The sequence below is a fragment of the Vicugna pacos genome, chromosome 19, assembly GCF_048564905.1.
Source record: "Vicugna pacos chromosome 19, VicPac4, whole genome shotgun sequence".
Lineage (NCBI taxonomy): Eukaryota > Metazoa > Chordata > Mammalia > Artiodactyla > Camelidae > Vicugna > Vicugna pacos.
In genome coordinates this window covers 37,019,981-37,046,856 of record NC_133005.1, presented here as the reverse complement: position 1 = coordinate 37,046,856, position 26,876 = coordinate 37,019,981, and the positions used below count along the sequence as shown (strand labels likewise).

At 48.0% G+C, this 26,876-nt stretch overlaps 1 protein-coding gene and 1 long non-coding RNA gene across 5 annotated transcripts in view; both read right to left on the bottom strand.

Annotated features, from left to right (window-relative positions):
* Nucleotides 1–26,876, bottom strand: part of LOC140687457 (uncharacterized) — a 284,201-nt gene that overhangs the window by 254,531 nt on the left and 2,794 nt on the right. For 2 of the 4 annotated variants that reach the window (XR_012061804.1, XR_012061805.1), the window contains exons 2-3: nucleotides 25,525–25,604; nucleotides 20,304–20,435 (exon numbers count right to left, since the gene is read on the bottom strand). This is a non-coding gene — a long non-coding RNA (uncharacterized lncRNA). Of the gene's footprint in view, nucleotides 1–20,303; nucleotides 20,436–25,524; nucleotides 25,605–26,876 lie in introns of those variants that run through there. The other 2 variants (XR_012061806.1, XR_012061807.1) reach the window with 1 other exon arrangement.
* On the bottom strand, nucleotides 2,348–4,342 carry CEBPB (CCAAT enhancer binding protein beta). Its single transcript, XM_072944387.1, has one exon. The coding sequence runs from the start codon at nucleotides 3,999–4,001 to the stop codon at nucleotides 2,961–2,963; it is 1,041 nt and encodes a 346-aa protein (XP_072800488.1). The 5' UTR covers nucleotides 4,002–4,342; the 3' UTR covers nucleotides 2,348–2,960.

Below are 26,876 nucleotides of genomic sequence, written 5' to 3'. Positions count from 1 at the left end.
AGCCCTCAACCTGTTAACCTATTTCTCCCAGACCTCTTCAGCAGTAGTTAGATGGGTTCAAGTTCAAGTCCCCTTAATGTCACTTCCAAACTGAAACCATCAGCAAGTCACTTAACTCTGGCACGTGGGGTGCCTGAGCTGGGGGTGGGGCAAGGAGTCCTCCAGGCGGGGGCTCAGAATTTGGGAGAGGGGCTGGGATTACCAACCAGGCTCTCAGCCCCAAGCTCTCCCCAGAGACTTGGGAGTCGGACTTAGCTTTCTAACTGGTTCCACTCTTGTCCTACCTGAGCACTAACCCCACTGTTTTGGGCCTCAGTTTACTTTTGTAAAACAGGTGTTAACAACTTCCCTGGGTGCTTATGTAGATTACAGAAGGGTGGGAGTGTGTGAAGAGCTGCACTCAACACTGGCTCTGCTACATCGTTCAGGAAAGGGAAGCCTGGAGTCACTCTTTGGCCAGGTTGCTCCCCTCTCTCCTCCTTTGTGTCCTCTGGTGATGCAAAAATGGGTGAGGGGCAGCCACTAGCCAATCTTCGATGGCCAGAAGGAGAGTGAGGATTGAAGAGGTCCGTTCCTAAATTGCAACCCCACCTCTCCCCACCCAAAGACTGAGCTACCTCCTTCCCAGGATCCAGCCCCCAAGGCCCTGACCTTCAGCAGGTAAAACCCGGAGGCAGTTGAGCCGATATGCTGTCGCTGGTACTGGACTGACTCTGAGACTCCAGGTTCCCATCACCCATCCGGCCACTCCAGGCGAGAAGACCTATCCAGGGCCACACCAGAGGCCCAGAGCCAAAGTGAGGTTATTTCTGCCCAGCGCTCTGTACAGCCCTCAGGCCACAAACGGGAGACACTAGTGTTAGGGAGGTGGTGTTTGCCTTGATCCTCAGCTACATAATGGTGGGGGCTAAGTGTCTCTATCCACCACATTCTGGGGTTCCACAGGGAAAGAACATCCAGGCCCCCAAAAGGAAAGGGAGGGAAAAAGCATTCCCCATTCTCAAACCACAGTGACAGCAGCTGCTCCCAAAATCCCAGGCCACACCATGCCCTCAACAAGCTAATCTATGAGGCTCCCCCTTCCAACCTCCACCCCTGAATTCCTAGGGCAGGCGGACCCCCAAGCCAATTTCTCACGTTTAGGGATGTGACAGCCAAAAGTCTGCTCCACGGCTCTAAAAACAAGCCTTGTAATAGTACCAGCCTCTCCAGAAGTTGTTGTGAGGTTTAAATGAGATGGGGCAAGTCCAGGGTTTACTGGACACCAGCCCCTGGCAAGTGCTGGCCACACTCACGCTGCACTAAGGACTCAAGTGCCAAATGCCAGGAGCCTCCCAGTGAAAAATAATAACAAGAGCAAACGCTTATATAACACCTCCTGCGTGCCAGGCACCGTGGGACGCTGTACGTGTATCCACTAACCCCTCCGTCTACATCCTCAGCTCTCAGGAATGCCGTCCAGGGCTAGAGTGGGGGTGGAGGTGCAGTGCAGAGGGGCGGGAGGGTATCAGGGGGCAGGGAAGCAGAAGCCTTGCCAGGGGCCATTTCTTTCCCAGGGAATCAGGGACGGCAGCTTGGGCTCAGCCACCTTGAGGAAGCAGGTGAGACTGGGCCTCAGTGTTCACAACTGGGCAAAGAGGACAAGTGGTACATCTCCCACCCCTAGGGAAAGGAGTAGAAGTATAGGAACCCTTCCCTCCGCCTCCCCACCTGGCCCAGATTCTCCCCTCTCGCTGGCCAGGGACACACAAACATAAGCCCGCCCACACACCCAGGCTAGTCTCTTAAAAATACATATACACACACATACTATTTTTTAAACAACCTGCCCCACTGCATTTACCAAAAGAATCTGTCCTGACTTGGGCTCAACAGGACCAAGACCTGCACCCACTCCTCTTTCAGAGTCACAGGCCTGCTGGTTGGATATCCAAGCATTGTGCAGAAGTCACAGCCCTCCACGCCCCTCTAAACCCAAGTCTGGCACTCAGGACCAGCCAGAGGCCCTGGACCCCCTCCCCAAACAGGTTTCCCAGCCACTCCTCCCCAACACCCGGGGCACTGAGTCACCCTGAAAGCCTGACCCAGCACTCCTCTGCCCCTCCCCCACCCCTGGCCTGGTACCCCCCATCTCCAAGCACAGGCCCTGGGGGGGAGTAGCAGAGGAGAAAAAACAGCTGCAACACCCCCACTCAACCAACTAAAAAGCCAAAAATAATAACAGCTCACACACACACACACACACACCCCAACCCTACACACACCAGAAAAGCAAATATAAAATCATAAATCCAAAATAAAGGGAAAAAAATCAAAAGCCAACTACTGCCCCCAAAAGGCTTTTTAACCATTTTCAAAAAAAAAAAAAGTTTATTAAAAGTGTTCTTAATGCTTGAAACGGAAAAGGTTCCCAAATATACAGATGCCTCTTTTCTCATAGAAATAGATTATTTTTTTATAATACAAAAAAGACCAAAAAAACAACAACAAAAACAAAAACAACAGCAACAACCTCGTAGGAACATCTTTAAGCGATTACTCAGGGCCCGGCTGACAGTTACACGTGGGTTGCGTCAGTCCCGTGTACACACGCGTTCAGCCATGTTTAAACCGATTGCATCAACTTCGAAACCGGCCCGCCCGCCGGCGCCTGGAGAGGGGGGCAGAAGAGGCAGAGTTTATCATTCATCTGTACATATAAACGTTTCTTCTTTAAATAACACCACGGGCGGGCGGCCCATCTGTATGTGCGGTTGGTTTGGACAAAAATATAGATATATATAATAAAATATTAAAATTACCGACGAGCTCCCCGCGCTGCCAAGTGCCCCAGTGCCAAAGTTTTGCCGGCGCCACCAGGGGCGGGGGCGGGAGCGCGGGCGCTTCCCGGAGTCTCAGCGGCCGCGGCGCGCCCGGCAGCGCAGAGGCCGGCCGGCAGGGGGACGCGCGCGGGGGCCGCGCTAGCAGTGGCCGGAGGAGGCGAGCAGGGGCTCGGGCAGCTGCTTGAACAAGTTCCGCAGGGTGCTGAGCTCGCGCGACAGCTGCTCCACCTTCTTCTGGAGCCGCTCGTTCTCGGCCGTGAGCTCCAGGACCTTGTGCTGCGTCTCCAGGTTGCGCATCTTGGCCTTGTCGCGGCTCTTGCGCACCGCGATGTTGTTGCGCTCGCGCCGGATCTTGTACTCGTCGCTATGCTTGTCCACGGTCTTCTTGGCCTTGCTCTTGACCTGCGAGGGCGCCGGTGCCGCCCCCGCGTAGCAGGCGGCCGGGGGCGGCTTGGAGTCGGCGGGGCTCGGCGTGCCGGGCGGGCTGGACGACGAGGACGTGGACAGGCTCCCGCTACTGCCGCTCGGCACCGCCTGGTAGCCGAGGTAGGCGCGCAGCGCGTACGGGAAGCCAGCCGCCATGCCTGCGGCGCCGCCGCCCGGCGCTCCGGCCTCCTCCTTCCGCTTGCAGTCCGCGGGCTCGAAGCCCGGCTCCGCCTTGAGCTCAGCCGGCTGTGGCGGCGGCGGCGGGGGCGGCGGGTGTAGGGGCGCGAAGCAGCCCGGGTGCAGCGCGCCCTTGGCGGCCCCCAGACGCCCCAGGCTCACGTAGCCGTATTCGGCTGCCTTCTTGCAGTTCTTGCCCCCGTAGTCGTCGGAGAAGAGGTCGGAGAGGAAGTCGTGGTGCTGCCCGGAGGAGGCGGGCGTGGGGGCGGGCGCGGGCGGAGCCGCCTCGAAGGTGTCCGTGGCCGTGGCTGGCGCCGGGGCCTGCGGCGCGCCCAGCGGCTCCAGGTACGGGCTGAAGTCGATGGCGCGCTCGTGGTCACCGATGCTACCCAGCTCGCCGGCGGGGGGGCGCGGCCCGGGTCTGGCTGCGGGGGGCGCCGCTGGGGCCGCCTTGCCGCCGTACGCAGCAGCCAAGCAGTCCGCCTCGTAGTAGAAGTTGGCCACTTCCATGGATTTAAAAGCAGGCGGCGGCGGCAGGGGGAGACATGCTGGGTCCCAGGCCACCAGGCGTTGCATGAACGCGGGTGCCCGGGGAGGGGGCCTGGGGCTGCCCGCTCCGGCCGGCCCGCAGGTGGCGCGGCCTCCCGACTCCGAACTGTCGCTGCTGTGTTGCTGCTGCTGCTGCCGCTGCTACTGCCGCTGGGGTGGCCGCTACTAGTGCGGGGGCTGGCGGCTGGACCCTCTAGTGGGTCCCCTTCCCGGTCCCGTGCGCGGCTCTGACTCGCTAAAGTTTCTCCTGAGCCCGGTTATTTATAAGGCGGGCCATGGCAACGGCGGCGTCACGCCTGACGTCCGCCCCACCCCTCCTCGGGCACGCAGAGGACATGCTGTGGCCGCCCAAGACCCCCAGGAGGGCGGCAGTGGGGCACAGTGACCAGACTAGAGACCCAGAGCGCGCCCTTGGGGGTCCCCTGGCCCGGGGGTGAGGGGGCGGCTTCACGCCCCTTGCCTACCCCCACCCGTCGGCCCTGGGATTGGGAACAAGGAGGTGCGAACCCGCCCCCGGACCGCCCCCTCCGGGCTGGAGGCTGTACTAGAAGGAAGGAGGGAATCCTGGGAGGGGGCAACGCGATCGCCTTCCCCCACCCCAAACACGGCAGCGGCCCGCCCCCTGCTGGAGGAGGCAATGGCTTCAGGATCCTGCAGCACCCAGTCCCAGCGCCCCACGGAAGGGACGCGCCCCAGGCGGGATCCTGGAGACCCCAACCCCCAGCTCTGGCTAGCAGAGAGGTGACCCACCTCCACACTCTACGACCCTTCCCTGGGCCCGTCCCCGCTCCTAAATTTGCCCTCATCCCCAGCTCTTGGAAGGAGGGGATTTCACACCTGCGGTGACTTCACCTCTTAAATAATAAAAGTCGGGGTGCTTGGGGAGTGCAGGTCAGGGGCGAGCTCTCTGGGGCCTCTGCGGGGGTCGGCCGCGCCCCTCCTCCAGCCCCGCCCTCTGCACCTGCCCACCCCCTCAGACCACACCCGGGTCTTCTCCACCCCCACCCCACCTCAACCTGGGGCGGTGGGGGTGCTGGGCTCTGACCCACTGTGTGAGCTTGGGCGAGTCACTTCACTTATCCAAGCTTAAATGCGTGCAGATGTCCTTACTGTTATTATTAGTTATATTACTCTCTCCACCACAGACTCCCAAACATAAGGCTTTCTGCTCTGGGACACGCATCAGAAAGAAGGGCTTCCTCCCAGGGTACAAAGAGGCCCAGATTGGTGACATGGCCTAATGTCCCCAACTATTCTAAAAAGAAAAGCCCTTGTCCAGGCACCTGCAGACCTATTTGTCAACATAAGGCCAAAACACCTGTTTCTGAGGCTGGTGGGCCCAGTTCCAGCCATGTAAGAGAAAAAAGGGACTTCCCCTATTTTCACCAGGTCCTTACTGTGCACTTAGGGTGGGCATGGACCAAGAGTTTGCTTCTTCACCCTGCCAGGAGGATGCCCTCGTTGCCCCTGGTTCAGAGATGGGGAAACAAGATGGGCCACCTAGATCTGAACAGAGGCCTGAGAGGCCCTCATGGGCCACCTAGATCTGAACAGAGGCCTGAGAGGCCTTCCCTGTCCCCTGCCGTGGGCTCCAGCAGCCCCTTGCCCTCTCTGGCACCATTCCTGGGTCATTTGGGCAGCTCCTTGGACCCACCCCTCTGCCACTCCCGGTGCAGGCCATCCAGGCAGGAGCTCCCATCCTGCCTGATACTGACCCCCGGCCCACTGACCCTAGCCCTGGCCCTGGCGGGCAGGCGGGCATTGCTCAACCTTCAGTGTTATCTGGTGAGCTGGGGTGACCTCCGCCCCGGAGAGCTGGAGAAATGACATCTCTGAGCGCCCTTGGTGGGGGGGGGGGGGGGGGCAGGGAGGGACAGGATGAAACACTGGCCCCGCCTGCTGGCTTTCTGAGGCTTCCCAGCAGCCTCTGGGCTGGGGAGGGATCCAAGGCCCCAGGGCCATCCATCCAGGCCTCCCAAGCTGCAAAATGGGAAACTCAGGGCTGAGCTTGAGGGCCATTGCCTCCAAGAGGCCCTCCCTGCCCCACCTGCTGGTGAACTTCCTTCCCAGCCCTTATCTCCAGTCACCATTATCCTAGTTGTCTTGTCTACCTCAGTCCCCCTCCAGACTGCCCCCTCCATGAGCACTGGCCCTCAAATATGGGAACCCCTGGGCCAGGCATGCTCAAAATTTACCAGTGAATGAATGCATTTGCTACCCCCTCTGGACCTAGAACCGGACATCCCCCTGCTTCATTTCCTTCACCGTCCTTATTACAATCAACACTACCCCCCTATCCATTTTGATTTCTGTCCCTACTGCCCCCTACCATTGTCAGCCTCACCAGGGCAGGGATTTTTGTTTTGTTCACTGCTGTTTCCCAGTGCCTAGATCAGTGCCAGCACACAGCAGTTGCTCAATAGAGAAAGCTGAGGAGAAGGTGAGGTTCCCCTTCCCCCACAATTAGCTGGGCTGTGTGACCTCGGACAAGATGGCTCCCCTCTCTGGGCCTCAGCAACCCCCCTTCAGGGTTCTGGGGAGATGCAGTGAGACTTGGGGGAGTCTGCAGCTAATTGGAGGATTTGCTGTGGGTCCTCAAGCCAATCTTTCACTATCTCTAAACCACATTTTAAGCTCTTTGCACATATTAACTCATTTAATCCTCTGGAAAATTTGCAGGAAGGAGGTTCTATTATTATCTCTTCTTTACAAATAAGGAAACTGAGGCCCAGCAGAGCCAAGTGTGCCTGTTCAAGGCCACATTCAAGGGGTGGGAAGGATTAAAATCTTTTAGCCTGAACTTTGGGTTCATAATGAATCGTAACAGGTCTGGTGATGTGAACCCCATTTTCTGAATGGAAAAGCTGAGGCCCAGAGAAGGGTGGTTAGGGTCACACAGTGAGTCAAGGTACAACCCAGACCCTAGGGACTAGCCCCCAAGTACCAGACTCAGCCCCATCAGGGTCTTGCCTTTCTGTCCTCACCCACCAAATACTGAGCCTTTTGCTTCTGCCCTGCCCTGGATTCCCCATTCTGGCCTGACGGTGAAATCAGTGGCAGTTCCCATCCTAGTGCCACCCCAGGTGTCCTGCAGGGAAGCTGCGTGCACAGGTGACGTAAGCCCTTGTTTTTACAAGGTTCATTGCTCAACAGGCCCTGCCTGCTGCCCCACCATTAATGCTCAACCTTTCCTCAAGGAGGGGGATGATGTGAGCTGAACCACTATGGCCCAGAGGCCTGGAGCACGCCCCAGTGGCCCTACAGGCAGCGAGGGCCCAGAAACCAGGATCCACCTGACACCACCCACAATGACCTCGCCTAGTTACTGTCTGGCGTAGGTGTTTGTAGGAACCGCGGTGAGGGGGAGAGGGAAGGGTCTGAAACTGGCAGCCAGCAGCCAAATCCAACCCACAGATGTGTTTGGCTTGACCCCATGGTGTTTTGCTTTGGATTTTTTGTCTGTTTTGTTTTTTAAATGAATTTATTGCCAACATTTAAAAACCAAGACACTTCACATCAAAATTCAAATTTCCAGCTTCTCTTTTAAAACTGGAAGCCGTGGGCTGGGTCCACATGGCTACAAGTAGTGGGCAGAAGCCAGGCAGGGATTGTGGAGGAACAGACACTTTTCTACCCAGATACACTCCCTCCTCTGCCCCCAGACTGCTTCCAGAAATCCTTTTCCCAGTGTCCACAGCTTTTCCTTAGCCCCATTTCCAGGAGGAGAAAACTGAGGTGACTTGCCCAAGAAGGGTCCCATTATTGCTTCTTTGACAGAGAGTGGTAACGGTGTTTGCAGAGGGGCTTAGAAATCAGCCAGCAGGTCAAAAAATAACGACTGAAGAGGGAACCATCAGAGAGATTGTCACTAGTGGATATGGAGTTGGGGGACTGTGGGATTGGATTTTTGTTTCTGCCCTGTACCCTCCTGGCTGTGGCACCCTGGGGTCCCCTCTAGAGCTCAGTCTCTGATGTATTAAATGGTGGTAATATATCCCTTCTCTCTTGGGTGTTCTGGGCCTGCTGTTCCCCCTCACACTTGCCTGCCTCGACACATAGGAGCGAATTACCTCCCCTTGGCCCCACAAAGGGCCTGAACACAGCGAGTCATGAAAACCTCACAAAGCAGGCAGATGGGAAACAAGCCCAGAGTGGGTTACAGCTTCCCCCAACCTCCCAGATCACAGTGAACTGGTAGAAGAGCCAGACCTAAAGGCTAGATTCCCCTGATTCCTATGTTCGAGATTTTTCCCACCACACGTCTTCTTTGAGCCCTCACTTTCCCCATCTACTAAATGGGGCCTAGATTAGAGCTGCCAGGTTCAGTGTCCTGGGATCCAAAATTTTGGAGTCCTGGGAGAGACCCTGAGCTGACTAGTGAAACTTGCCTGGGTATATGCTTCCACCATGTGGTCAGCTCTGGGAATGCAGGAGTGATTTAAATGAAGCCTTTTGACTGAGGGAGGACCTACTGGATATTTGCTTATGGGATACAGAGGTCAGCACCATGGATATAATAGATGCTCACAGGACATGAGCAAGCCACCACTGAAAGAAATACAAATGTCCAGCAAACAGACAAAAGGTACTTATTTTCATGTTGTCATTCATCAACTTTTCTTTCATCTACTGTGGTTCATGCCCTAGAGATATATTTATGAACAAGACAGAAGCGATTGCTGTTCTCATGAAGTTGATATTCCCCTTGGGGAGGACAAACAATAAACAAAATGAATGAATATAAAGTATAGAATGTGTTAGGTTCTGGTAAGCACCATGGAGAAAAATACAGCATAGAGGGGGATAGGGAGTGCCAGGGAATCGATTTTAACCTTAGATTAAAGTGGTCAGGGGAGGCCTCATTGAGGTGACAGGTAAGCAAACACATGAGAGCAATGAGGGAGTGGGCCATGCAGATAGCAGCAGGGGGAACAGCAAGTGCAAAGGCCCTGAGGTAGGAGCCTGCCTGCCCCATGTAGTTGCTGTGGGTGGAGTACAGGGAAAGTAGCAGGAAATGATCTCCTAGAGATGTGGGAGCCATACTGCACAAGGTTTTGTGGGCCACTGTAAAGACTGCCTTCATTCTGGGTTAGTGGGAGCCATGGAGACTTTTTAGCAGAGGGACAGGATCTGACTTAGGTTCTAAAGGAATCCCTCTGGAGGCCTATGAAGGATGTATTGTACTGGAGGTAAGAGCAGAGGAGGGAGCCCAGGGAGGAGGTAACTGCAGTTGTGCAGGCAGATGCCTGTGGACTCCACCAGGCCATGGAGGTGGTGAGAAGTGGACAGATTCTGAACCTATTTTAAAGGTAGAAGCTTCAGAATCTGCTGATAAATCCAGCTGTAGAACAACCACACAGTGGACCACTCCACAGCCATTTAAAGCGACAAGCAATATGACACCAAAAACACTAGAAACAAACAGAAAAAAGTAGATACATCTGACACATCAAAGTTAAAAACTCCTGGACATCAAAGGATAAAATCAACAGAGTGGAAAGGCAGCCTACGGAATTCAAGAAAAATATTTGCAAGTCATATATCTGATAAGAGGTTACTATCCAGAGTATATAAAGAACTTCTACAACTCAACAACAAGAACAACAAAAACAATTAAAAGTAGGCAAAAGACTTAGACATTTCCTCAAAGAAGATATACGAATAGCGAATAAACACATGGAAAGATGCTCAACATCGCTAATCATTAGGAAAACGCAAATCAAAGCCACAATGAGCGACCGCTTCACGTGCACTGTGATGGCTACTGTCAAGAGAAACAGGAAATAACACGTGTTGGTGAAAATATAAGGAAACTGGAACCCTTGTGCACTGTTGACTTGAATGTAAAATGGTACAGCCACTGTGGGAAACAGTATGGGAGTTCCTCAAAAAATTAAAAATAGAATTACCATATGATCCACCAATTCCACTTCTAGGTATACACCCAAAAGAGTTAAAAGCAGGGTTTTAGAGATATATTTGTACACCCATGTCCATAGCAGCATTATTCACAATAGCCAAAAGATGGAAGCAACCCAAGTGTCCATTGATGTATGAAGGGGTAAACAAAATGGGGTCTGTACATACTAAGGATATTATTCGGCCTTTAAAAGGAAGGAAATTCTGATGCATGCTACAGCATGGATGAACCTTGAGGTTCTAAGTGAAATAAGCCAGACACAAAAGGATAAACAATGTCTGCTTAGACTTATATGAGGTACCGAGAGCAGTCAAACTCACAGAGACAGAAAATAGAATGGTGGTTGCCAGGGGCTGGTGAGACAGGAAGGGGGAGTTGTTTAATGGGTACAGAATTTCAGTCTGAGAAGATGACAGAGTCCTGGAGTTGGATGATGGTGAAGGTCGCACAACAGTGTGAATGTACTTAATCCCACTGAATCGTAGTAAAGATGGTAAATTTTATAGGGTTACCATATGATCCAGCAATCCCACTTTTGGGTATATATCCGGAAAAGACAAAAACTCTAATTCAAAAAGATACATGCACCCCCAATGTTCATAGCAGCATTATTTATTCCAAGACATGGAAACAACCCAAGTGCCCATCAACAGACGACTGGCTTAAGAATATATGGTATACATATATACAACAGAATATTACTCAGCCATAAAAAAGAATGAAATAATGCCATTTGCAGCAACATGGATGGACATAGAGAATATTATACTAAGTGAAGTAAGTGAGGCAGAGAAAGACAAATACTATACACCTACATGCAGAATCTAAAAAATAATACAAATAAATCTATATAAAACAGAAACAGACTTATAGACGTAGAAGCAAACTTGTAGTTACCAAAGAGGAAACAGAGTAGGGGGAGGAATAAAGTAAGAGTACGGGATTAACAAATACAAACTATTATACATGAAATAGATAAGAAATGAGGGTTTACTATATAGCACAGGGAACCATATTCGATATCTTGTAATAACCTATAATGGAAAATAACATACATATAACTGAATCATTTTGCTGTACTCCTGAAACTAACACAATATTGTAATTGTATTCACAATCAATATAATTGATTGTAAATCAAGTATTTTTTTAAGACAGTAAATTTATGTTATGTGAATTTTACAGTTGTTTTTTTTTTAAAGACAAGGTCGCTCTCCCTACGTAAGCATGGAGAGATGCCCTGTGGCACTGTGAGGTGAAAGAAGTATGTAGCAGAGCAGTTTCCCAGTAGAGTCACGTTTGTCTTGAAAATTTTTGCCATTAGCTTTAAAAAAATTAATTTTGAATTCTACATAGTGTTGATGAAAGTTTCGGGGGAAAAAGCATGCTTACACACTTTTAGTGACTTTGCAAAGTGGTCCGACCTCTAGCTGTATTTAGGGCATAGCTATCAAAATGGGAAGCGTCACTGGGCCCAGAAATGCTGGGCATTTATACTACAGAAACACTCACATCTGCACCAATGGACACTGTAATAGCAACCCTTGTGATATAACCTCTGTGGCTGCCATTTTCTGGAAATATTCTGCAGCTACTAAAAAAGAATGAGGCAGCTCCCCAGGAAAGGATCTAGACAAGCACTGTCCCAGAGAGCTTTCTGGGATTATAGGAATATTCTACATCTGTGCTGCGCCATATGGGAGCTTCCGGCCACGTGTGGCCACTGAGCCCTTGAGATGTGGCTAGTGTGACTGAGGAAATGATTTTTTTATTTTATTCCATTTCAATTAAATTTAAGTAGCCTCCTCTGGCTAGTGACTACTGTATTGAATTGCACATATCTAGAATCATCTCCAAGGAGTATCCCTAAGAGAAAAAGGCGAAGTGCAAGACAGGATGTGCGGTGTGCAAAGCCCTACATAAATAAGGGAAGACGTGGAAATGTACTCATGTGTTTGTACTGGGGTGTAGTCTCCCACTGGAAGGGCCATAAGAAACAGGCAACAGTGTAGGGCCCGGGGTGATGTGAATATTGTATAACGACGCACCTCAAAACTCAGTGGCTTCAAACAACCGCCATTTGTTTGCTCCCGATCCTGCAGGTCAGGAATTTGGGCAGGGCACAGAGGGATAGCTTGTCTCTTGCTCCAGGCCTGGCTGCTGGCTGGAACATCCGAGGGGACTTCATTCCCGTGTGTGGCAGTTCAGCTAGAATGGCAAGAATGGCCCAAGCATGTGTCTGCCAGTTAGTTCTTGGTTCTCCATTATGCAATTTCTCCCTGCACACGTGGCCTCTTCAAGTGGCCTCTGCACGTGCTGTTATTGATGTGTGGCTCTCTCCATGGCCCCTGCATGTGGCCAAGCTGTCTCTGCTGGTGTTCTCTCCAGGTGGCCTCTCCTGGCGGTCTCCCCACCACCGTAGCCGCATTCCTTACCCAGCAGCTGGCTTCTCAAACAGCACGGACGTGAAAGCTGCTACGCCTTCTTAGACTTAAGCCCCTAACTGGCACATCACCATTTCTGTCTCCTTCTGCTAGTCAGCCCAGATGCCAGGGCAGGGGACTACGCAAGAGCATGTGGTTCACTGGGAGCCCCTAAAGTTAAGTCTATCACGGGAGGAGGGCTGGGGTCTTGAGGTGGGAGGTGGGAGGAAGACCCACTTTAAAATGTTGACCTTGGATATCTATTACCATATTATTATTTGTTTGAGTTTAGAAAGCCATTCATGGCATGGTCCTGCCTCCACATCTTTGCTTCTGCTGTTCCCTCTGCCTGTAACACCCTTCCCTTCTGCCACCAGCTGAGAAATGCCCTGAAAAACTTCCCCTGAACACCCAAGTCAGATTACTCTCTGCTTCCTCTGTGCTCCCTAGACCGTGTGCCTCTAGGAACATATTCTGCCCCTACTAGACTTACTTTTGTGTCATTTCCCTCTCCTGGGAGCCCATCAAGGTCAGCCCAACCTAGGTCATCTCTGCGTGTGCGCGCACACACACACACCCCACACACACAGAGGGAGAGAAATTATTCAAGTGCTGAGTAGGTGCTCAGTGATTTGGGGGCACAATCCAGGAAAATACACACTTTTCCTGATCCACAATCTCCCCACCCAGCCAAGCCCAGTGCTGGCACCTCTGGTTGCATTGTCTAGAATCACCACCAGGTGGCGATGGAGCCCAGCCTCCAACCTGCGGAGCTGCTCTCTGAGCTGAGAAAGCAGGTGTAGGTGGTGAACTTGAGACGTCAGAGACCCCAGGGCCAGCCTTGAAGAGAAATTTCCCGTCCTTATGGCCCATCCCCCTCCTCTTCAACTTCACCGTTTGCTCCCCCATCAAGCAAACTGACTTTAATCATAGGCATGCCAACCATTCATAGGTGCAAAAACCTGACTGGATCATCTTGTGCCAAATGAAAGGCACCAGACACAAAAGAACATGTCCTGTGTGGTTCCACTTCTGTGAAGCCCTAGAACGAGCAACGATAATCTGTGATGGAAAATATCAGAACAGTGGTTGCCTCAAGCTGGGGGTGGGCAGGGTTGAGTGGAAAAGTATGAGGGCACTTTTGGGGCGATGGTAAATGTCCTGTATTAGTTTCCCAGGGCTGTCATAACAAAGCACCACAACCTAGGTGGCTCAAAACAACATACATTTATTCTCCAACAGCTCTGGAAGCTAGAAGTCTGAAATCAAGGCCATGCTCCCTCTGAAGTCTCTCGGGAAGAACCCCTCCTTGCTTCTTCCTGCTGGTGGTTGCCAGCAATCTGTAGTATTTCTTGGCTTGGAGCTGCGTCACTTCAGCCTCTGCCTCTGCCTCTGCCTTCAGGTGGACTTCTTCCCCGTAGGTGTGTTGCATCCAAATCTCCTTTCTCTTACGAAGACACCAGTCAATGGATTTAGAGCCCATCCTAATTCAGTATGAGCTCATCTTCACCTGGTTATACCTGCAAGACCCTATTTCCAAATAAGGCCACACCCACAAGTACCAAGGGTTAGGATTTGAAGGTATCTTTTGGAAGGACACAATTCAGCCCACTTCATGTTCTGTATCTTGTAAAGTGTTTGGATAACACAGGTAGACGCACTTGTCAAAAATGATCTAAAATACACCTAAGATTTGTGCATTTCGCCAAATGTCAGTTTCACAGACAGAGAAACACATATTGAACTCTATCTCCTGGTGTGCATGCTGAAGTGTTTAGAGGTGAGGTGAACTGCTGTCTGCAAATTACTTTGCCATTTTGTTGCCCTATCTCTTTGGTCTCCTTTAATTGAGAACAGTTCCTCAATCTGTCTTTTTTAAAAATTCATGATCTTGACACTTTTGCAAAGGACAGACCAGTTATTTTATAGAAAGTCCTTCCTGTGGCTCTGTCTGAAATTTCCTCGCGGTTGGACCCAGGCTGTGCACCTTTGTCAGGAACCACCCAAGTGGCGGTGTGTCCTTCTCAGAACTGCCCACCAGGGGGCGCCTCAGAGCCGTTTGTTCCATTACTGGTGATGTTAATATTGATCACTTGGTCGAGTGTCTGCCAGGTTTCACCACTCAAGTTACTGTATTTTCTCTTTATAATAAGTATCTTATGGGGGAGATATTTTTACACTACTTAAATAGCCTGTTATTCTGCCAGCTTTCACTAATTTTTCACAATTTCACTAATTTGAACTTCCATTTGTGATGCTTGCCTAAATCAATCAATCTATTGCCATGTAATAAATGATCCCCAAACTTAGCAATTTAAAATAATCATTTCCTTTTCTCACTTTTTGTGAGTCAGGAATTCCTCAGTATGACTGGAAGGTTCTGCCTTAGAATCTCTCAGAAGGTTGCAATCAAGACGTTGGCTGGTGCTACAATGATCTAAAAGCCCAGCTGGGGCTGGAGCATCAACGTCCAGTAGAAAGAATGTGGGCCATAAATGGGAACCACATGTTTAATGTTTAATCTTCTAGTAGCTGCAGTTTATAAAGTAGAAAAAGATACATGTGGAATTCAGTTTCATAATAAAATTTATCAAACCCAGTATATCTAAAATCTTATCATTTCAACGTGTTCTCAATATCAAAAATTATTCATAAGATACTTGACATTTTTTTCATGCTGTCTTTGAAATTCAATGTGTGTTTAACACAGCACATTCCGATTTGGGCCAGCCGCACTGCAGGTGCTTAACAGCCCTATGTGGCTAGCAGGTATCACAGCTGACAGTTCAGTACTGAGGGATCTACGTCCAAGATGCCACTCTTATATGGCTGTTGTGGGCGGGCTCAGCTCCCCAGCACGTGGCCTCTTCACAGGGCTAATGAGTGTCTCCATGACATGGAAGTGTCTTCCCCCAGACAGAGTGATCTGAGAGAGGGAGAGAGCAAGGGTAGATAGAGCACAATGCTTTTTATTACCTAGTTTGGGGACGCAGCATCCCTTCTGCCACATTCTATTTATCAGAATCAAATCACCGAGGTCAGCCCCTACTCAAAAGGAAGTGAATTCGATTCCACCTCTTGAACAGTGTCAAAGATTTGGTGGTTATATCTTAAAATCACCATACCCCTATTTTTTCGCTTATTCATTTATATCCATATGAACACGTGGATTTTATTTTATTTCATGGGTTATAAATCCATTACTACTATTATTTATCGTGTTGCTCAAATTGGTCCCTTTCAGCTGGCTCCTGTGTCCTTTTACCATGTCCCCATCATTCTTGGAGCGTGTCCTTATTTTCTCGCACAACAAGATGTTCCAGGCTCAATTTCTACTTTTCTTGCCCCAGCCCTGGTTCCTTTCAGTAGAGAAAATCTGGATGCTGCCCACCTTTTTTTTTTTTAATTGACATGTAGTTGATTTACAATATTGTGTTAGTTTCCAGTATACAGCATAGTGAGATTCAGTTATACATACATATTCTTTTTCATATTCTTTTCCACTATAGGTTATTATGTCCAGCTTTAATTTTTACCAGTCCAATAGTTGTAAAGAGATGGTTCCTAGCTGCTTCCTTTTGCATTTCCTATAACTAGTGAGTCTGAGCCTTCTTCCCAAGCTTGTGGTTTTTCTCTTCTGTAAATTGCTCTTCACATCCGTTGCCCTTTTTCCACTGGAGTTGCTGTCTTTTCTGTTGTTGCTTATTTGCAGGAGTGTGAGTGAAAGTATACAATATTTTTCCTTTTGAGACTGGTTTATTCCCCTTAGTGTAACGTTTTCAAGCTCCGCCCATGCTGCTGTATGTGTCGAAACTTCGTTCCTTGTTCAGAGTAATATCCTACCCTATGTATATGCCACATTTGGGGTATCCATTCACCCTTCAATGGATGTTTGGGTTGTTTTCACCTTTTGGCTGTTGTGAAGATGCTGCCATGCACAGGGGTGTACAAGTATCTATTTGAGTCCCTGTTTTCCATTGTTTTGTGTATTTAGCTAGAAGTGAAATTGGGGACCATATGGTAATTCTATGTTTAACTATTTGGGGAACTGCCAAACTGTTTTCCTTATCAGCTGCACCATTTTGTATTCCCTACAGCAATGCACTGGGGTTCCAATTTCTCCATATCCTCACCAATACCTGTTATTTTCTGTTGCATGTGTATGTTTGTGCATGTGTATTTTTAATAACAGCCATCCTAATGGCTGTGAAGTGGTAACTTGTTATGCTTTTGATTTGCATTTTCCTAATGATTAATGATATTGAGCATCTTTTCATGTGCTTTTTGGCCATTTGAAAATTTTCCTTGGAGAAATGCCTATTCAAGTCGTCTGCCCATTTTTGAACTGGGTTTTTTATGCTTGTGCTTTTGTAATTTGTTGTAAGATGTCCTTCCTCACCTCTAGGTATAAAGATACTTCCTGACTTTTCTCCTACTAATTTTGGGGGTGAAGGTATGACCTTTTGTGGTACAAAATATATAACATAATATTTATCATTTTAACCGTTTGTAATTAAGTGGTTTTATGGAATTTGTACAATTTGGTGGTGTTATATTCACAATGCCTTACACCCATCACCACTATCTATATCCAAAAGTTTGCATCATCCCCAGTATAAACTCAGTACCCATTAAAGAGTAACTCCCCATCCCACCTCCCTCTAGCTTCTGATAACCACCATTCTACTTTCTGTTTCTATGAATTTGCCGATTCTAGGTACCTCATAAGTGGAATCATACAATATTTGTCTGGCTTATTTCACTCAGCATAAAGTTTTCAAGGTCCATCCATATTGTAGCCTGTGTCAGAATTCCATTCCTTTTCATGGCTGAATAGTATTCCATTGCATATATGTAACTTCTACTAATTTTATAATTTTGCACTCCATGTTAAGTCTTTAATCTACCTAGAATCCACCTTTGTTTTCAGTTTGAATTAAAGATCCAGTTTTATTTGGGGCCACTTTCCCAGCACCATCTTCTGAACAATCTCTCATTTCCCCACTGGGCAATGAGGCTGCCTTTATTGTGTCTCTGGTTCTCATATACCTATAGACCGCTCCACTGTCACCGCTCTGCCTTGTCAGTCTGTTTCTCCTTGCACCAGCACCCTCGCTGTTTTTAAATACAATAGCATATGTCTTTTGGCTGCTGATGGGGAAGTCTCCTCTTTACTATTCTTTTGTAAGGTTCTGACTAAGTTCTTTTCCTGCCACATCTCATCAAATCCTCAAAACAGCCCAGTGTCGATGGGTACATTCCGCATCCCCACATGATAGGTGAGGAAACTGAGGCCTCAGGGAGGGAAAGTGACTTGATAAAGTTGACAGAGCTGACAAATGACAGAAGTAGAATGAAATAAGGCTTATCTGACTCTAGGGCCACCCTTTGAGCCCCAGCACCTAGCTGCCTCTCTCATCTATAGTCTGCCAGGTTCTTATCTGTAAGAAGTGGGTAAGGGCTGGAAAGGCCTGCTGGGCTGGCCACTTGCCAGTCTGCTTTCATGTCAAGAAAGGAAACCACTCATATCAGGAAAGGAAACCACTGAGCATTTAAACAGACTTTCCAGCAAGGAATGGGTTACAAAGATGACAGAGGAGCCCAGAAGCCAACCAAGGGACTGTGAAGAAACTCAGAATTAGCAGCAGCAGAAAGCCATTGCCTCTGACAGACAGAGGGAGGAGTTATCGTTACAGTAGCCCAGGGCCTGTGGTCACTCAGCAAAGCTGGAAACACAGCGACTGTCCCACAGGACCTGGAGCCATGGAAGAGACTCGGTTGTTGATGGAGATGCAGCCCGAGGTGTAAGGAGAGAAGGAAAAATACTCTGACTTCTCCCTTCCTCAAGCTTCCCATCTCCCACCAGGACCTCCTATTGGCCAATGGGAGGTCAGCTGACCTGGAGCCTGGTAAATGCAGCCTGCAGAGGTCAGCCCCTCTGTAATGCACAGCAGAACAGGGGAAGGGCAGATCAGCGATCTGGGGGCAAAGAGGACCAGTCCCTCCCCAACAGGCCCTCTCTTCCTGGTCCCAGTGCCCACCAGGCAGTCCCCACCATGGTTCTAGCCTTGGTTTCTGGGATCTAGTGATACCACACCCTGCTTCTGTCCCTCTAGTCTCCACTAAAGCTCATCGTGTGGTGCCTCATCCTGCCCTTTTGGCATCTCAGCTCTTCCATCATCTGCGTAGGCAATTTCCTGTGTTCCATTCCTTCTGTTTGTAATGACTAAAATGGTCTCCGTTTTCCAAAACTGGACCTTTGCTGACACAACAGTGATGCCATAATTCACAGAATGGCCACAGTGGTCCGTGCTAAGTTTGTGGATTGACTGATTAACGAACCAGAGAGGAGGGCAGAAATTAAGTGGGCTGAGTTCCCAAGGCGGGGCCAAGCCTAGGCCCGGTGTGGGCCAGGCTGCAGAGTAACCGCAGCAATCCCAAGGCCGCGGGGTCCACAGAGATGCCAAGGTTCACAAGTCAGGCTGCGAGGCTCCATGTGGCTCTGGGCCAAGGAAATCAGCCTCTGTCAAGGACCTCCTGTATGCCTGTCTGTATTCACACATCATCCTGCATTAGTTTGCTCAGGCTGCCATAACAAAGAACCACAGACTGGGTGGTTTCAACCACAGAAATTTATTGTCTCACAGTCCTGGAGACTAGAAGTCTGAGATTAAGGTGTCCACAGGGTTGGTTTCTTCCAAGACCTCTCTCCTTGACTCGTAGATGGCTGCCTTCTCCCTGTGTCCTCATCCTCATCCCTTGTGCATCTGTGCCCTGATCCTCTCTTCTCATAAGGACACCAGTCATGTTGGATTAGGACCCGTCCTGATGACCTCACTTTAACTTAGTCATCTCTTTAAAGACCTCAACTCCAAATACAGTCACATTTTGAGATGCTTGAGGGCCAAGACTTCAACATATGAATGGGAGTGAGGGGGCACATTTCGGCCCATGATGACTCCCAATCTCTCAAGGTGGGCATTACGATCCTGTTTTCCAAATGAAGAAATGGAGGCCCAGACAGTGATTTCCCTAAGGCCACCCAGAACTGGGTCAGCTCAGGTCCAAGACGTTTCGCCTGCCAAGCCCCAGGGAACATTCTCTCACTTCCTGTGAATGCCTCAGACCCTGGGAAATGGATTCCAATCTTCCCTTCAACTCCTTTCCTCTGTGCCATAAGACAGCAGTCCACCACATACGGAGCATTTATAAGGAATCAGGCTCGGCGGGTGGGTACAGCTCAGTGGCAGAGCACATGCTTAGCATGCACAGGGTCCTGGGTTTAACCCCCACCACCTCCATTTTTAAAAATTATGGACCAGGCTCTTCCACTGGCATTTTGTATGTCCTCTCTATACACAGATGCACTGCCTTCAAGCTTCTGCTCAAACCTCCCCAGAGATGCTCCCCCAGAGCACCTTATTTGTAATAATGCCTCCACCCACACAGATCCACACCTTGCCTTATTTTCCTTTACAGCGTTATCAATACCTGAAAGTATGCTATATGTGTGTTTATTTTTTATAGTCTTCCCCCAACTAGACTCTATGAGGGCAGGACCCAGGTCTTGGTGTATTTTAGTGCCTGGATGACATTCATCATAGGTCCTTAATGTTGGCTCAATAAGGAATCAAATTAAAGAACTCTCTCATCATATCCTCACCAGGCATCTGTACGGTAGGCCCTAGGATCCTCATCTCATTGAAGAAACTAAGGCTTAGAGAAAGTCCCAAATTTGCCCAAGCTCACCCAGTTAGTAGGTAGTGAAGCTGGAATTTGAACCCAGGCCAAACTCCTAGCCCTGTCTTTCTTTCTAAATCTCTCCCTGCTTTGTGGCCTCCCAAATTACTTTCACAGCTACCCTGAAACTCTTGTTCTGGAAATTCCCAACTCCTCACTGAGCTGAGCTGCAGTATCATTTTGTGCCAGCAGGTGTCCCTAGAGAATTCCTCAAGGCCCCAGTAGGAGGTCCAGCACTCCAGAGCATGAACCTGCCAGAGTTTATTTAATCACCTTTAAGGATACTTTCCAGTTTTGGGTCCACAAGCCAATCTGCAGCTGCATCCTTGAAACTGTGTTCATGGGCTATGAGGTGAAAATTTCTCTGAGAATGGATTCCTAGAAATGGAATTGCACAGAGCAATGAAGAACTTTAAGTTATGTAGATTCCACAAACTTGATAAGACTGGTTTACAACCAAGGAATGTGAGGCACAGAGAGGGCATGTGGGTTCTCCAGGGGCACACAGTAAGCTAATACAAGGGCCAGGTTTGAGTCTGTCTCCACTGGCCATGAATTTTTCCAGTGCACTTGGAAGGTGCTTCCACCTAGGCTCAAATGCCATCTTCGTGCATTTTTACGTTTGTGGCCTGGATCTGACTACTCTTTTCATCTTTTCAATCATCCATTTGTTCATTTAACAAATGAGTTGGTGAAATATAGGCTCAATGCTGCAAGAATGACTCAAATAATAAATGTCTTCCAGACAAGAAAATAGTTTCTTTTCCCCTTTCACATCAATCTGAATGAAAGCAATCCAGAGTTGGATGGTAACTTTATGGTATCAGGGATCCAGACTCTTTCTATCTTATAACTCTTCTATCTTCAAACAGCAGTTTCCATCTCATGGTCTAAGATGGCTGCTCTAGCACCACCATCACATCTACACTCCTGCCAGTGGGAAGTTTTAAAAAAGAAAGTAAAGGTCAGCCTCTTTAAAGGCACAAACCAGAATATTTTGTGCCACTTCCACTCTCATTCTATTGGCTGGAATTAGTCACATGTCCTACACTGCTGCAAGAGAGGCTGGGAACAGTAGTCACTAGCTAACATACCTGTGCAACCACCATGTGGTCTTCTAAAACTCAGGATTCTATTACTAACGAATACATTGTCCATTCTCTGCCACCGATACATTTTCTGAGTACCTACCATGTATGGGAGAAGGTGTAACAAACTGGAAATAGCACAGGCTTTGGAAGTTGACTCATCTTGGGTTTGAATCCCAATTTTGCCTCTCCTAGCCATGCATCATGACCTCTCTGGGCCTCAGTTTTCTCATTTATAAAATGGAGACATTTATAAAATGGAGAACACCAATGTTCATAGCAGCACTATTTACAATAGCCAAAACATGGAAACAGCCTAAATGTCCATCAACAGATGACTGGATAAAGAAGATGTGGTATATTTATACAATGGAATACTACTCAGCCATAAAAACCGACAACATAACACCATTTGCAGCAACATGGATGCTCCTAGAGAATGTCATTCTAAGTGAAGTAAGCCAGAAAGAGAAAGAAAAATACCATATGAGATCACTCATATGTGGAATCTAAAAAACATAAACAAAAACAAACAAACAAACAAAAACAAAGCATACATACAGGACAGAAATAGACTCATGGACAGAGAATACAGACTTGTGGTTACCAGGGGGGTAGAGGGTGGGAAGGGATAGACTGGGATTTCAAAATTGTAGAATAGATAAACAAGATTACACTGTATAGCACAGGGAAATATACACAAAATGTTATGATAAATCACAGAGAAAAAAATGTGACAATGAGTGTGTATATGTCCATGAATGACTGAAAAATTGTGCTGAACACTAGAATTTGACACAACATTGTAAAATGCTTATAAATCAATAAAAAATGTTAAAAAAATAAAATAAAATAAAATGGAGAACAAGTGTGCTCATCCCACATGGGGGGCTTGTGAGAGTCATGATAGAGAATCAGCACTGAACTGGTGTGCAGTTAGCACTAAGGAAATGGCAGCTGCATCAAACTCCAATGTGTATTTTGTGCTTACAGCACATCTCAGTGCAGACAAGCCACATTTCAAGTGCTCAGTAGCCACTTGTACTGTACTAGACAGCACAGGTCTAAACCATCAAATGATATATGTTTTAAAAGAAAGAAAGGAAAGAAATGATAGCTGCTTTTAAAATAAGCCAGACTCCCAGGGGCCAGAGGTGACTCAGCAGAGGCCCTGCCCTTGATTCCAGTGGAAAGACATTCCAGGGTAGCCTCCTGTCAATAAAAGCCCAGACACATGTCCACGTGTAATCCCAATGCATCAATCATGCATGAGTCAGAGCTGTTATGCCCGTAAGTCATAAAGCAGCAGCTGGTCCCAGGATTCCTGGCGTCCTTCCAAGCCCATCTCCCTAACCCCATCTTCCAGAGGAGCAGAGTCGAAGGAAGAGCTGTAAGCACAGCATGACTACACTGTTTTATCAGTTTCCTCCTAATGGGGCTTGGGGGCTGGTTCCAGTTTGAAGCAATCATAAATAGACTTGGCCAGGCCTCCCTATGCCTAAAGGAGTAGGGTTTTTCAGGGTAGCTGGGGATAAAGAACTGCTGGGGTGAATTGTAGATCCACAGGGTGCTCCAACTGCAACAGAGGAAGGCGTCTCTCCCCAATTTACTTACAGATCACAGTTTCTCAACCTTAGCACCACTGATATTTTGGACTAGAGAATTCTCTGTAGCAGGAGCTGTTCTGTGCATGGTAGAATGTTTGACAGCATCCCTGGCCTCTACACACAAGATGCCAGTAGCATATCACCACCCCCAGCTGCGATAACGAAAAAGCCTCCAGACATTGCCAAATGTTCCCTAGGGATCACAGTCATCCCCAGTTGAGAATCACTGGTCTCAGTGTACAGAGCCTGCAAGTAGGATTTCTAAGCACAGATTCTTTAAGCAGATTTGTGGATGTTACTGATTTTCTCCTCTTTGGGCAGGGTGAATGTCCTATCTCTTTGGAAGGGGTCCATGACCTTGGTAGTCGCTAGTTTAAGAATAAGGATTTCAGGTCATTATTGGAATAACAATGGGATTTGAATATGTACAATAAGAATGATATTATAACATTGTATCAGCTTTAAATTTCCTGATTTTGAAAAATATACAGTGCTCATGTAAGAGACTGTCCTTGTTCTTAGAAGATGCACACTAAAGTAATTAGAAGTAAAAAAAAAAAATATGTCTGTAACTGACTCTCAAATGGTTCCGAAAAATTACAAAAACAGAGAAGGAATGATAAGACAAGTGTAGCAATGTGTTGACAATGGAGGGCTCTAAGTGAAGGAGATATGGAAGTTTACTGTACTATTCTTGCAACTTTTCTGTAAATTTGAAATTATTTTTTAGACGTTATTGTTTTAAGAGGGTTTTTTAAATCACCTATGTTTTATTCTAGTTTTTAAAACATGGTTTCAATCTGTTGAAACCCGCTCCCAGAAAAAGGATGCATGCCTGTGCCCAGAATCCAGGCCCCATTCAGGTTCCAGTCCCAAGAATATCCCAGAAAAGGTTCTCTTTGCATTTATTTGCATCTGTCAAATGCCCAGAAAGGAATTCCACCCAACATTAGCAGGGTCAGTAATAGCCCCTACAGGGCCCCAGCTTTGTTCAGATGGCCACGCCTCCTCCAGGTAGCCCAGGGGCCTCAGGGAAGTGACCCCCATCTCCAGATCCTTGGAAAGGCTGATGGGTCTAAAGGGGATCTTATCTCCCTTGCCAGTGACTGGTCCAGCAATAGGCATGTGATGCAAGGGAACCCATGAGGAACAAGGAGGCTCCAGGCTGATTTTTTATTTGTTTAAGTGAATAAAATGCAAGGAAGTGATTTATGAGATATCCAACCCTGGGACTCTTGGATACTGCCCCAAGAACACCATGGAAAGAAGCCAGTCTAGCCTGCTGGAAGATGAGAGGCCCCAGTCAACAAGCAGCACCCACTGCTGGACGTATGAATGAGGTCACTGTGGACCTTCCAGCACAGCTGGAAGCTGAATGACGCTGCATGAGTGAGACCAGGTGAAACCAGCAGTGGAACCACCAGCCAATCCACGGAGCTGTAAGGAGTCATAAATCAAAACGGCTGTTTTAAGCAACTGTGTGGGGGAATGATGTGAAGATTTAATGAGGCTATAACAGGACCTGGTACACAGAAAGCGCTCAGTAGATGCCGGTCTTTATTGCTGACCACCTATTACTGCCCCAAACCCATGGTGATCACTCCCTCCTGTTTCTCCATCCAATGAAGCACTCCCTATCATCCTCCACCCATGTCTCCATCCTGCTTCATGTCTCCACACCATCTGTCCCAGCCTAACGTTAGATTATTTTTTTACCTATTTATTATCGGTCCCTCTTGCAATTGGGACGGCAGGGACCACTACTCTATGGCCAGCATTTTACACAGCATCTGGCCCACAGCAGGTCTCAGTAAAGATCTGGTGAATAAATGAATGGGACAGTCCAGCTCAACATGACTTGCAGCAAGTCATGGGGGATCCGTCCCCCAACGCTGTGGCTGACACCTTGGGGCGTGTCCATGTCAGGCAGCTTTGCAGCCTGAGTCTCAGCTCTAGGAGGAGCCAGAGAACAGAGAATTGAAGGAGAAGAGACCAGCCACCTGACTCTGGGGAGAGCGCGCACCAGAAAGCTGGTACATTTGGGGAAAGGTTTGGCAGGATGACAGTGGGAGATGTCAGGAGATGAGGCTGGAGAGTCAGCAGGGCCTTAACTGTCAGGTAAGGATGTGGATCTCACCCCACCACGTTCACAGTCAAGTGTAACAGACAGGGGAGATAACAAACATTTCTGCAGGTTCTCCTGCCTGCCAGGTACTGTACCTCTCACTGAGCTCGCTGTGAACCTGACAGCGAGCCTAAGAAGCATCATTCTTTCCATTTCTGGAAGGAAAATAGACCCACAATGGCTCAGAAACACAGCTGTGAGACTCCAAGCATCAAAGGTCAGGCTCCTTCCACTGCCCATTGCTGCCCTTGGCCTTCACCCCCATCTTAGTGTGTAATTCTGCCTCCTCCTTTCTGGCTTTCCTCTGGTTTGACGACCAAAATCACATGTCATTCTCTACACCAGAAAAACTTGAAGCCCGCTTGACATCTCTACTTGGCATCCCACATGTAGCAGACCCAAAACAGAACTCCTGGCCTCCCCCTCCCCAAACCTGCTCCCATCTTGTTCTTCCCCAGCTCAGTCAACGGCACCTCCATCCTTCCAGTGCTTCAGGCCAGAAACCTGGGAGCCATCCTCGACTTCTCTCTCCCTCATCCCACATTCCATCAAACAGCAAGTCCTGGCTGCTCCACCTTCAAAATGCATCCGAAATCCACCATTTCTCCCACCTCCGCAGTCACCGTGGCCTGACCATCCGCTCCTACCTGGACAACTGCAGTCACCTCCCTCTGGTCTCCTGCCGCTGCACAGTCTGAGTCCATCTCCCACACGTAGCCCAGGGGTCCTATTAAAATGCAAAGTCAAGGTCACTGTACAATCCTTTATCAGAATTGCCCAATAGAACTTTCTGCGGTGGTAGAAATGTTCTATATCTGCACTGTCTAATTCATTGGCCATCAGCCACATATGACTGTTGAATACTTGAAATTTGCTTAGTAACTGAAGGACTGAAATTTTAGTTTTACTTATTAGCCACACTTTATTGGCAAGGCTGTGGGAAACAGGTACTCTTGAACACAGCTGATGGGAGTATAAATTAGTATATGATTCCAATGGCAATATCTACCTCCCTACCTACTGATAGGTTTCTCTATATCTACAAAAATAACAAAGTAGTTAACACTTTTTTTAAAGTATAATCAGCTTACAATGTTCAGTGTCAGTTTACAGTATCAGTTTCCAGTGTACAGCATAATGTTTCAGTCATCCATATATACACATATACTCCTTTTGATATATTTCATTATAGGTTACTACAAGATATTGAATATAGTTTCCTGTGCTATACAGTACAAGCTTGTTGTTTATCTGTTTTATATATAGTAGTCAGTATCTGCAAATTTCAAATTCCCAATTTACCCCTTCCCATCCCCCTTCCCCCATAAGATTGTTTCCTCTGTGAATCTGTTTGTTTTCATAAATAAGTTCATTTGGGTCTTCTTTTTTTTGATTCCACGTATAAGTGGTATCATATGGTATTTTTCTTTCTCTTTCTGGCTTACTTCACATAGAATGATGATCTCCAGACCCATCTACGTTGCTGCAAATGGCGTTATTTTTATTTTTATGGCTGAGTAGTATTCCATTGTATACATATACCACAACTGCTTTATCCAGTCATCTGTCAATGGACATTTAGGTTGTTTGCAAGTCCTGGCTATTGTAAATAGTGCTGCTATGAACACTGGGGTGCATGTATCTTTTCAAGTTGGAGTTCCCTCCGGGTATATGCCCAGGAGTGGGATTGCTAGATCATATGGTAAGTCTGTTTGTAGTTTTTTAAAGAATCTCCATACTGTTTTCTGTAATGGCTACACCAAACTACATCCCCACCAGTGTAGGAGGGTTCTTTTTTCTTCACACCCTCTCCATCAGTGATTGGTTCTAGACTTTTTAATGATGGTCATTCAACACAGTTAACAGTTGTCACAGTAATTTCACATCAATAGTATGTCCAGTAGTATAACATCTAAAGATACGAAATAACCCAAGTGCCCATCAATAAACAAGTAGTTAAATGAATTACGGTCCAGTCACACAGTGGAATACAATGAAG

Excerpts from the sequence above, each read along its gene's own strand:
- CEBPB (XM_072944387.1), bottom strand. The coding sequence starts at position 4,001 with ATGCAACGCCTGGTGGCCTGGGACCCAGCATGTCTCCCCCTGCCGCCG.